This window comes from Rhinopithecus bieti, unplaced genomic scaffold, assembly GCF_001698545.2.
Source record: "Rhinopithecus bieti isolate Rb0 unplaced genomic scaffold, ASM169854v2 scaffold_1467, whole genome shotgun sequence".
Taxonomy (NCBI): Eukaryota; Metazoa; Chordata; class Mammalia; order Primates; family Cercopithecidae; genus Rhinopithecus; species Rhinopithecus bieti.
This window is the reverse complement of record NW_016803692.1, coordinates 2,220,723-2,233,009: the sequence shown is the minus strand read 5'-3', so window position 1 is coordinate 2,233,009 and position 12,287 is coordinate 2,220,723. Positions and strand designations below refer to the sequence as shown.

At 35.6% G+C, this 12,287-nt stretch overlaps 1 protein-coding gene across 2 annotated transcripts in view; it reads left to right on the top strand.

Moving 5' to 3' along the window:
- Positions 1-12,287, top strand: part of HS2ST1 (heparan sulfate 2-O-sulfotransferase 1) — a 197,249-nt gene that overhangs the window by 160,049 nt on the left and 24,913 nt on the right. For both annotated transcript variants that reach the window (XM_017850965.1, XM_017850953.1), the window contains exon 3: positions 7,685-7,770. In XM_017850965.1, coding sequence (XP_017706454.1) covers positions 7,685-7,770 — 86 coding nt within the window. The remainder of the gene's footprint in view (positions 1-7,684; positions 7,771-12,287) is intronic.

Sequence of the window (12,287 nt, the reverse complement as noted above, 5' to 3'; positions counted from 1 at the left end):
ATAAATAAATAAATAAATAAATAAATAAAAAATAAAAAGTTGAAAAGTTAAAAGAAGGATATTAAAAGATAAACATTTGAGAATATAAGGTATGAGAAACTAAGCAATTAGAATAAGGCGTGGACTCAGTCATTAAAGATATTTTTGAGATGGGCTTTACTTAGTTAATAGATAGGAACTGGCAAGAGATGGGTAATCAATCAACTCTTCTAGTTGAAAAATGGAGTTTGCTTTGCTGTCATGCAAGTATCTTTACATTAGAGAACATCATGTCTTTAGCCATACCAAATATGTGATTAGCAACATCTTTTATGATTTTTCAAAAAAATTCTTTTTTGCTCTCATATGTTTAGGTCTATGATTATATTTAACCCCTTTTGTTAAAACATTGGAAATATCTAGAATTTGTATTCTCTGAAGAACAATGTAAATTTTTTTCTTTTAATTCACTCTCAAGCCAACTTTAGGTTATCTGCATTAGAGCCCATGGTTCACCAGGAGTTGCAGATACTTTTCAGAGCAGCACTTTAGATGAATTTTCTCCACCTATAATATGTATGCTAATCACTGGTTAAAATGCAGATTCAGATTCAGAAGGATCAAAATGGAGCCCAGTTTTCAATTTCTAAACAACTCCCACTTGATGCCAAAATTAATGCTGCTGGTCTTTAAACTGCGGTTTGAGTAACAAAGATCCAGATGATGATTCTCGGTAGGGATATGGGAAGATGAATATTTTAGTCTTCCCAGGATGGTAGGGTATTTATCTTTAACTTATTATTCCTATCTCCCCTACAAAACCCACATTTCTTATGTAGACCCAGAGGCCCTTTTTAATCTAGCCCTTGTGTGCACCAACTTCTTACCCACTAGCCACACTGGCCTTGTGTTTCATTGAATGCGCCAAGCCTTTCCCGTTTTAAGGACTCTGCACTTATCCTTTCCTCTTAGAATGCACTTCTCCTGACTTCTTCCAGAGTTGGCTTCGTGTTATCCATTTAAGGTTAATGACGTCCTCTTAGAAAAACCATGCCTTTCCGTACTACATATTAATTACCTCTTCTAAGTTACTGTGTACCATATCACTCTTGTTGTGTCTTCTCTGCTACTAATCAGCTTACTGACTTATCTTACATATTGGTTTGTTTGCTGCCTGTTTTTTCCTCTATTACAAGATCTTTAAGGACCGGAACTTTGTCTGTCTTGTTCACCACTATATCCCTTATGTTTAGCATAGTACCTGAGACATAGTAGAAACTGTACATTTTTTGTTAAATAAATGATGAATGAATGAACAAATGGACCAACATAGATTTTGATAGCGGTAGATGATAATAATTACTGGCAGAGTGAGCCCCTCTGATTGACAGCAATATGATCTATTCTTATCTCTTAGCTGGATTGGGAACCAGCCCCCTGCCGTATACTCCTAAAACAGGTTGAGCAGCACAGCTCTGAACTTCGGTGAGGATATGTTCAATTACTGCAAACTTTTCATATATTTTTATCCAACCACTACTTTGTTTTCCTGTTAGTGTAGAAAACTTTCTTCCTGGCTTAGTCTCATAAAAGTACCCACAGCCATACAAGAAATGTTTAAGTAAATGCATCAGTGGGAGTTCAGTATATAGTAATTACTCAAGTTAATAGTAGCATTCATTCAACAGATAGTAATTACAGAGTTGGAATTTGGCCAGAATGTTCAGAATGGCATCCCTGCTCTTTTAGATGGTGAAGACAAATGCTTTTGTGATCACAGATAATCAATATTGAGGTTGATCTGTTAAGAATATAGGTCAAGACACTACTGTTAGTGAGATGGGTGCTTCTTAGCTTTTTCCTGTAACATCAGTTCAGGTCTGATTCAACTAACAGAAAACCCCAACACCATTACCTATATTGTTTGTGTTTTTCCTTAAGGTCTCTTCTTATTTCTTGCTAGCCTGACTTAAGTCATCAGATCCAACAAAAGTCACAGTTTACTCTCTGCTTCAGGCTAGCTGCTTTTCATGTACTATATCTGACTACTGCATCTGAAACATTCTTCTTGGTAGCATATTTCAATCAGCGTATGAAAATTTTCTATGATTTAAGTTACTATCGTGGCCTTATTTCTTCTCCCAAGCCAGAGTTTTCAGTGTCTTCAGTCTCCTTAACTTCAATTGATACTATTAAGTTTTGCTCCTTTTTTGCCTATCACTTTACCTTTCATTTGTGCCAAGTATAGTCAGTAAGAATCCGTAAAATGAACTGAGTAGAAGTTTGCTTACCTAATCTCAGTGTCCTCTTCTTACTCCTCTGTATTTTTGAACCTTGCCTCAAGGTCTTCGGCAGCATGCCCAAGAGAAATACCAGAAGAAAACAAACTGAAAGACAAAGCAAGTGGTACAGGGAGGTGAGAGGGCAGATCATGATAGAGCAGAACTGGGACTAGACTGATGAGAGAGAAAAGATGAACGTGGAAGAGTAGAGACCAGGAAAGTTATGGAGAACTAAGGATAAATGTTAAACGTGTAAAAGGAGAAGTGGCCGAATTAATACTTTAAAAGTATAACTTTTGAAAGTACTGTTTTTCAAAGGGAGTTACTTATATTATTTCCTTGGAGAACAGTTTTGAAGAGGAGATAAAGATAATATGGAATTTCAGCAGTATGTAAATGATACTTTTTTATTTTTTTTTTGGAGACACAGTCTTGCTCTGTCGCCCAGACTAGACCAGGCTGGAGTGCAGTGGTGCGATCTTGGCTCACTGCAACCTCCACCTCCCAGGTCCAAGTGATTCTCCTGTCTCAATCTCCCGTGTAGCTAAAATTACAGGCATGAGCCACCAGGCCTGGCTAACTTTTTGTATTTTAGTAGAGACGGGGTTTTACCATGTTGCCTTGGCTGGTCTCAAACCCCTGAGCTCAGGAAATCTGCCTGCCTTAGCTTTCCAAACTGCTAGGATTATAGGCGTGAGCCACCACACCTGGCCAACATTTTCAAATGCTCAGACTGTTTTCTAGATTAATGTGAATCATGTTAGCCATACTGACATCATTTATTTGCTTCACACTTTTTTCTTCATAAAGAGAAGGTAAACCTCAGTTCAGCATCTTTTGATTCACTGCAAATTTTAAATCAGCCACAGCTATGTTAATGAAACTTTAACATATTGCCTTAGTTAAATGCTGATGAGATGAAAGAAAAATACATATGCCAGATATATTACATATGTAGCCTTTAGTATGCTTTTAATTTGAGCTTAGAAAGAGATTCTGTGTGTTTCGAGGACTTTAGCAATAGTAGAGGCCAGGCACAGTGGCTCAGGCCTGTGAGCACTTTGGGATTCTGGGAGGCTGAGGTGGGAGGATCGCTTGAGCCCAGGACTTCAAGCACAGCCCTGCTAACTACTCTACCAAAAAAAGAAAAAAAAGAAGTTAAATCTTGGCTGGGCGTGGTAGTGCATTCCTGCAGTGCTAGCTACTGGGAGACTGAGGTGGGAGGACCACTTGAGCCCAGGAGTTAGAGGTTACAGTGAGTTATGATCATGCCACTACACTCTCCGGCATGGGTGACAGAATGAGATTCTGTCTCAAGAAAGAAAAAAAAAAGAGAGAGAGAAAAAACAATGCAGTCTAGAAAATTTTAAAGCAATAATAATCACCTGAATTTACCTCAGATAACGTGAATTTAGGAAGTAAAATTCAAAATCCTACATAGATATTTAGACGTAGTCTCTTGGTTTCAACCAGGAGTACTCAGCAACCCCAGTGGTTACCCAAAATAATAAAAAGACAAGGCAGCAAATGTCAAGGGTTATTGTTAAAATGGTTGTCCAGTAAAGAGAGTAGTGATCAGGGTGAATTGGAAGTTGATATGATAATAAAGTTAATGAATGAATTCACAAGGAAATAAACAATTGTGAGAGTTATATCAACAGAGCTTTGAGATGCTGGAGAGGTGGAGTAGTTTTGAATGACTGGATCTGAGGGATTGCCTTAGTAGTGGATAAAAGTTGAGACTTTCATTGTCCAAGTTGGTTTAAGCAGAATCATGATATGGGGGAGGAAGACAGAGCAATATGACCAAATAGAGGCCTTCAGCAATTGTCCCCCAGCAGGAACATCAAATTGAAAACTGTCCACACAAAAAAGCACCCCGTAAGAACCAAAAATCAGGTGAGCAATCATAGTACCTAGTTTTAACATATTAAGGAAAGAAGCGCTGAAGAGGATAGGAAACACAGTCTTGTATCTCCTACACCACCCCTCCCCCATTCCTCCTGGTAGCTGCCACATGGCGCAGAAAGAGAATCTGCACCCTGGGGATGGGGAGAGCACAGTGATTGCGGGACTTTGCCTTTGAATATGGTGCTGCCCTGTTACAACAGAAGGTAACATGGGGCAGAGCTCAGCTGGTGTCCACAGAAGGAACATTTAGACGGCTCTAGCCAGAGGTTAATCTTCCATCTCAGCAGTTAGTATCTCAGTTCCAGCAAGCCCGGCCACCATGGGCTAAAGTGCTCGGGGGCCCTAAATATTGATAAAGGAGTCAATTCAGCAGAGAATGTAAAATTTTTAAACATATGTCTATCCAATACTGGAGCATCCAGCAGATATTACTAGAGCTAAAGAGAGAGATAGACCCCAATACAATAATAGCTGGAGACTTAAAGACCCCTATTTCAGCACTGGACAGAACACCCAGACAGAAAAATCACAAAGAAACATCATGCTTAATCTGCAACATACACCAAATGGACCTACTAGATATTTACAGAACATTTCATGCAATGACTGCAGAATATACATTCTTCTCCTCAGCACATGGATCATTCTCAAAGATAGATCACATGTTAGGTCACAAAACAAGTCTTAAAGAGTTCAAAAAAAAATTGAAATAATATCAGATATCTTCTCTGATCACAGTGGAATAAAACTAGAAACCAATAGCAAGACACATGGAAATTAAACAACATGCTCTTGAGTGACGAATGGGTCAATAAAGAAATTAAGAAGGAAATTTAACAATTTCTTAAAAGAAATGAAAATGGAAATACAACCTTCCAAAATGAATGGGATACAGCAAAATCTGTGCTAACAGGAAAGTTTATAGCAATCAGTGCCTATATCAGAAAAGCAGAAAAACGTCAAATAACCTAGTGGTGCATCTTAAAGAGCTAGAAGAGCAAGAGCAAACCAAATCCAAAATGAATAGAAGAAATAATGATGATCTGAACAGAAATAAATGAAATTGAAACAAAAAAATACAAAAAGATCAGTAATCCCAGCACTTTGGGAGGCTGAGGCAGGCAGATCACGAGGTCAAGAGATTGAGACCATCCTGGCCGACCTGGTGAAACCCCGTCTCCACTAAAAATACAAAAATTATCTGGGTGCTGTAGTCCCAGCTACTTGGGAGGCTGAGGCAGGAGAATTGCTTGAAACCGGGAGGCGGAGGTTGCAGTGAGCTGAGATCGCGTCACTACATTCCAGCCTGGCGACAGAGCAAGACTACGTCTCAAAAAAAAAAAAGGTTTTTTGAAGAGATAAACAAAATCAAGAAACTTTAGCCCAAGATAAAAAGGGAGACCTTACAACTAATACCACAGAAATTCAAAGGATCATTAGAGGCTACTATGAGCAACTATATGCCAGTAAATTGGAAAACCTAGAAGAAATGAGAAGCCTGGTGGTAGTGTAGACATTACCCAGCTTCCTGGGCTTTTTTCACTTTGTGTTTAAGGACACACATTGGGTGAGATATCACTCATCCTCAGGAGAGGGTTTAGTTTAATATTGACCATTCTTAGGAAGCTTCGTTGGAGGAAAAAGAATACTTGAATTTGTACCTGACTCTTATTTCTGCCTAAGTCTTTCACCACAGTATACTCCAAGCTCGTACTATGATCTTCCCTGCTATTTAGTTTATATAACACTATTTTTTCAGACCTCAATGTAGCATCTTTCATTTCCCTCCTACATCACCATGTCCACATTAAATCTCAGCTTCTGGAAAACAGAGGTGAGTTGCTAAATATGTCTTAAGCTCCCTTTAGCCACCATCTTCAATTCCTTATTCTCTTTGCCATCTTTTTTCCTCTCATTTTTAGTTGAAATACTAGAACTGATTTTCATAGAACCAAAGGTTTATAGGAAATAATGTACCATTGAGTGACAGCTATAAAGACTTTTCATATTCAGCATGTAAAGTATATTAAAGATGTAGGCTCTGGATTATTTAATTTTATATTTTGTTTCTGTTTCATTTGCAATTTGGTATTTTCATTCTGTTTGGTGCCTTAGTTGAAGAATTGGAAAGAACATGAAAACCTCAAATCACATTTATTTGGCTCTTTCAGTTTCCGTGGGGAAAAAAATTGAAAATATCTGCTAAGATGACATTGTATACTTTCTAATGCAACCTAATTTTATCTGCAGTTCATTTTGAGATTTTAATTTAAGGATGTATGTGTGTATGGAGCGGCCAAGTAAGGCATATATACCATTTCCATTCTAAAAGCTTCATAATTTCTCTTAGTATGTGAGTTATTAATGCTTCCCCTAAAAGATAAATTCTCCCGGAACTCATTTTTCTCTAGTTTACATTCTCTGACATATAGCTATATCTGCACTGTTTCCCCTCCCTCACCTACCAGTAGGCCTTTAATAGGAGGCAGCTATCATCATTCATTGATATTATTGAGTGTAGTATGAAGTGTTCCAGAATATCTCCATGTGACTATCCCTATTCTATGATGTAAATGAAAGATTGATAAATTGCCAGAATTATGCAATTGATAGTTCTGTGTTTGAGAGGCTGAAGTCATAGCTTGCAGATGCTTTTGGTGCAGTATAGGTTGGTGGACCTCACTGCCCCAACTTTCTGCACTCTATCTAGGTTCTAGAAGAGATTCTTAGCCACTTGCTGTTTATCGTGCAGAGATTTGCTTATCAAAAATGTATACCATTTTCCATTGAGAAATTGTATATCACTGCTTTGCAGCTAGTGATACTTAGGTTTATCAAATTCTATATTAACCAGTTATTAGACATTTTAAAACATACTTATAGAATTTTCATATTAATTTTGTATACTTTAATTCCAGTAAGTTAAATATTTAGAAATTTTAAATATTTTGACCTGTATTACATCTCTTAATTTTATTAATCTTTTTATCAACAAGCTTGTGATGTCTGCTGTTAACTCTTAAATATCTTCTGATAACCATCAGCTTTTAAAATCATTTTGGTTTAAAGATTACTTTTATTTGTTGAGTCATTAATAAAAATAAACTTTTATGAACAGCAAGCGTCTGAGAAGAAAACGTTTGATATGCTTAGAATGTCCCTATATTGCCTGCTTTAGCGTGTGTGTTGGCGGGATGTAGATGCAAATATCCCCACAGTGACCTTCCTCCGACCCTATGTAAATGTACTTACTCTACGGCATTGTAAAGGATTTCGTTGTGCGAGTTTGTTTTCAGAATCATCTTTCACTCTTTTCTGAGTGTAATGATAGTAGCTGTCTCTATGATGAATTTTAGTAGTTACTGATTACACTATACTTTCCTTAGTCCTAACCTGTGTTTCAAGCTCTGTAAGAATGGTTTTAGGTTTTTAAATTCCTAACTTGGAAATATTTTGCTATCATCAAATCTCATATTTAAATTGTGCATAATGAGTGTGTTCTCCCTTTTTAGGTGCGCTTTGTAAAGAATATAACTTCCTGGAAAGAGATGAAACCAGGATTTTATCATGGACACATTTCTTACTTGGATTTTGCAAAGTAAGTTACACTAAAATGACACACTAAAGAATGCTTTGTACTTTAGTAACCTAAAAAGGAGTAAATTCATTAAATTGTTACGATTTTCTAATAAAAGAATGTACTGACTTGCCTTTGCCAGTTTTAGATCTGTAATTTAAATATATCTTCTTAGTGTTTTACTGCCCTCTAGTGTTCGTAAATTGGCAATCCTTATATTAATTATATATTAAGTATTACTCTTTAAAGTTTATTATTGTATGTGATCCTTCTGTCTCAGTCTCCCAAAGTGCTGGGATTATAGGCGTGAGCCACTGTGCCCGGCCTCTGTCATATTAATAGTTCTCTCAAGAAAGGTTCAGAAAACTATAAGCCTACTACCAGTATTCAAGCACTATGTGGCTTTCTGTAGAGTCTGTGCCACATTATTAATCAGAAAATTAATTAAACGTAATATTCCAAACACAAGAGTCTTATGGATACATTTGACCTTTTTTGGTAGCACACATAGTACCATTATAGTAAACCTCAAATCCAAATGCTTTCCCTAAGATTCTGCATTAAGTTCAAAAACACTAAAAAAAATTTTTTTTATTATTTAAGCTTAGACATGTTCATTCAGTTTTTAAATTAGCTATTATGATTTTGGAGTAACACACCTTGAGTGTATTGGTCAACTTTAAAAGGCATTTTTATAATTTAAATAAAGTGTATCCCACTCTTAGTTTTACTTCTTTAATTTTGAAAGAAAAAAGTAGATAAAAATATACTGATCAAACTGATATCTTAACTTTTTGGGAATCATGTAATTAAAAAGAGAATCACCCAAATATTACATACATAAAATGATATATTCCTATTTCTAGTTCCTCTCATAGTACTCAAGATCTTTCAATAAAATTGTAACTTTAACGTTAGATGTATGTTTTTCTATAAATAATTCATACTGCAATATTGAAAATGTTTTATAGGCAGCTTTAAAATAAACTAATTATTTTTTTCTTTGCATAGGCATTGAACCAATTTCATAAGCTTCGTTCATGTGCATATTTTCCCTCAGGGCTGCATTATCCTTGAATTAAATGTTTGTTACCCTTTCACCTAAATGATTTATTCTTTCCACACACAGCTTGGTTTCTAATAGTCTAGGTTTTCATTATTAAAATTATATATTGAGTGCCTTTGCTTTTGGCAAAGTCTTGTACTTAGAACAAAACTCTGATATATGCTGAGGTTCTTGTAGTTGAAAAAATAAGGCTTTTGAAGAGATTAATCTCATTTATCAAATGCTGACATGAATTTTAAGGGTTGGAATACTTTCGTAGTGAGTCTTATGTTATTTGAAGGGTCAAGTATTGTGAAAATTTTCATAGATTTTCCAAGATTTTAAACAAATACCTAAACAAAATCAGCCTAGGTGAAATGTATTTTGATGTATCTGTGTAGTCAAGAACTGTTGTAGATGTAACTAGTATCCTCAAATATCTTTTAGCTTAATAGCCATATGCTCCATAAATGGGGAAGAAAGATGAAAGAAACATCGCCTTACCAATTTTTAAATTACAATCGTCCCTGGGGTATGTCCAGGGGATTGGTTCTCGGACTGCCTGAGTATATAAAAATCACATACTCAAGTCCCTCCATTGGCCCTGTGAAACCCACAGATTTGAAAGTCAGCCCTTCTTGTACACAGGTTTCACATCTCTCAAATACTGTATCTGTGTCTGGTTGAAAAAAATCTATGTATGCATGGACCTGCGCAGTTCAGACTCGTGTTGTTCAAGGGTCAGTTGTGCTTTATTCTTCAAAACAATATTCTTGACTGGCATAGTACTTTGTGGAGTCCACTAAAATACTTGCTTTCAGGAGAAAGTGGTGAATTTGGCAAAATACTTAGTTAACACATAGTTTTTTAAAACTTACCTTAGCAGAGACAGTAAAACAAGTGTAAGCCCCAAGAAACCTAGGAAATAAGATAGAGAAGTAAAAAATGAAAGCTCCTTTCTAGTTTAGCCTGACCAAAATACACATTACATTCGCAAGCTTGTCTACTCAAGCCATGTTTTATTACATATATTTGTTTTTTACTGAACTTCAGAATAACAAAATATCTTTTTTACATTTTGCATTCCTATCCCATCTTGCTCCTTTTGTCTGAATCTTATTCTTTGATTTTTTAAAAGTATATTTTCTAGTTCTTCCTTTCCATTTTTTCCCTTTAATGTTAGGTTATGTTTTGTTTTCTTTTTAGTTGGTGGATGATACAATTTTAAGATAATGTAGATATAAATTATTATAAATTTGAAAAATTTCCAGATTAAAATTGTATATAGGTTGAACATTTTCAAAATGTCATAGTATGCAGGAAATGTAAAGTTGAATAAGTTGCAGTTCTTGAACTTAATGAGTTCACTGAAATCTTTTTTTCTGTAACTATCAGTTCATTATGTTCTATTATAAACAGTAAAAATATTACATATTCATTTTAAATGTATACTATTCATTTTTTAATAGCATCTATTATCGCATTTTGATTTTCTTCAAACTTTAGAAAATTAAAATGTTAGAAGTCTCTTTCAAAACACTTCTTCGGTAATAAACATTTTCATTTATAATGAATAATAGCTAAAAGAACACTTTTAATGCTGTACTTTCTGTCAGACTCTGCTAAGATTTTTTATGATCTAGCTACCTCATTGTCACAAGTCAGCATCTGTCTTGAGAAGTATTTGAAAATTATTTTTGATATAACAGTTTTATTCAGGCATATATCAGGTATGTACCTTTGTGGTTGTCCCCAGAAATGAGAATGAGTGTTCACTGCTGTAATTTTGGTTTCTCCATATTGCCTCTAGTATTATTTTCAGAACAAATGAAGTGAATCAGTAAAGAAGCAGCTATGTCGCAACAAGAAACAACTAAATGCTTCATTAGGTCTGAAATTCTAAACAGTAATCAAGTGACATTTTAGGCCTAAATAGAATTAGTTAATATATAGAATCATGTGAGATTGTCCTTTCTACCTAATACTTCTCTGCTAAACCAGATGACATTTGCCCCATTTTCTACAACTTTTAACAAATATGTCACAATATTGTAGATACTATAGAAAATTATTTTAATCATTCCAGACAATATGTGGGATTGCGTTTTTATTAACCTTGTACTACTAGCTCTTTCTACAGCATTGATCCTATAGACTGCTAAGAAGCGAACTCTGAAGTCTGTCTCTGAAATCAGACAGATCTGCCATTAAATCCACTTAGACTCCTTGCTAACTATATGATCTCAGCCACATTGTTTCAGATCTTTGAGCTTCAGTGTCCTGATTTTAATTTGAGAATAATTAAAATAATTACTTCATGGGGTGGTGGTGAGGATTAAATGTGATAATGTAGATGAAGCACTTAGTTCTGTGCCTCAGAGCAGTATTATGATTCCTATTATGATTCTTTTTAAAATTCTGTCTTCTTTCATTTACCATATTGTCTTAACTGGTGTTTTCTTCTTCTTGTCTGAATCTCTGCTGGTCCTTATTTCCAATTCTTAGTTAGGCATTGTATAAGACTCTTTCTTGGCCTCCATTATTCTCTTTTGGAAGGTTTACACATTTTAATCTGTCATGACAACCAAACAAGAAACTTTCAAGTAATCTTGGACAACTTTTTTTTATCACCACCTATATCTTATCAGTCATCAAGTCTTTTGAGTGTCTTCTTTCATTTAACATGATGCTTTTGACATTCATCTAATTTGATGCACAATATCAGTAGTTAGTTCCTTGCTAAATAGTACTTCATGTATGGGTATACTTCGATTTTTTTTTATTATTATTATTCTTGAAAGTCAGTTTCTTATTTATTTATTCATTTTATTATACTTTAAGTTCTAGGGTACATGTGCACAATGTTCAGGTTTGTTACATATGTATACATGTGCCCTGTTGGTGTGCTGCACCCATTAACTCGTCATTTACATTAGGTACATCTCCTAATGCTATCCTTCCCCCCACCCCCTCCCCACAATAGGACCCAGTGTGTGATGTTTCCCTTCCTGTGTCCAAGTGATCTCATTGTTCAATTCCCACCTATGAGTGCGAACATGCAGTATTTGGTTTTCTGTTCTTGCGACAGTTTGCTGAGAATGATGGTTTCCAGCTGCATCCATGTCCCTACAAAGGACACGAACTCATCCTTTTTTATGGCTGCATAGTATTCCATGGTGTATATGTGCCACACTTTCTTAATTCAGTCTGTCACTGATGGGTGTTTGGGTTGATTCCAAGTCTTTGCTATTGTGAATAGTGCCACAATAAACATTATGTGTGCATGTGTCTTTATAGCAGCATGACTTATAATCCTTTGGGTATATCCCCAGTAATGGAATGGCTGGGTCAAATGATATTTCTAGTTCTAGATCCTTGAGGAATCGCCACACTGTCTTCCACAATGGTTGAACTAGTTTACAGTCCCACCAACAATGTAAAAGTGTTCCTATTTCTCCACATCCTCTCCAGCACCTGTTGTTTCCTGACTTTT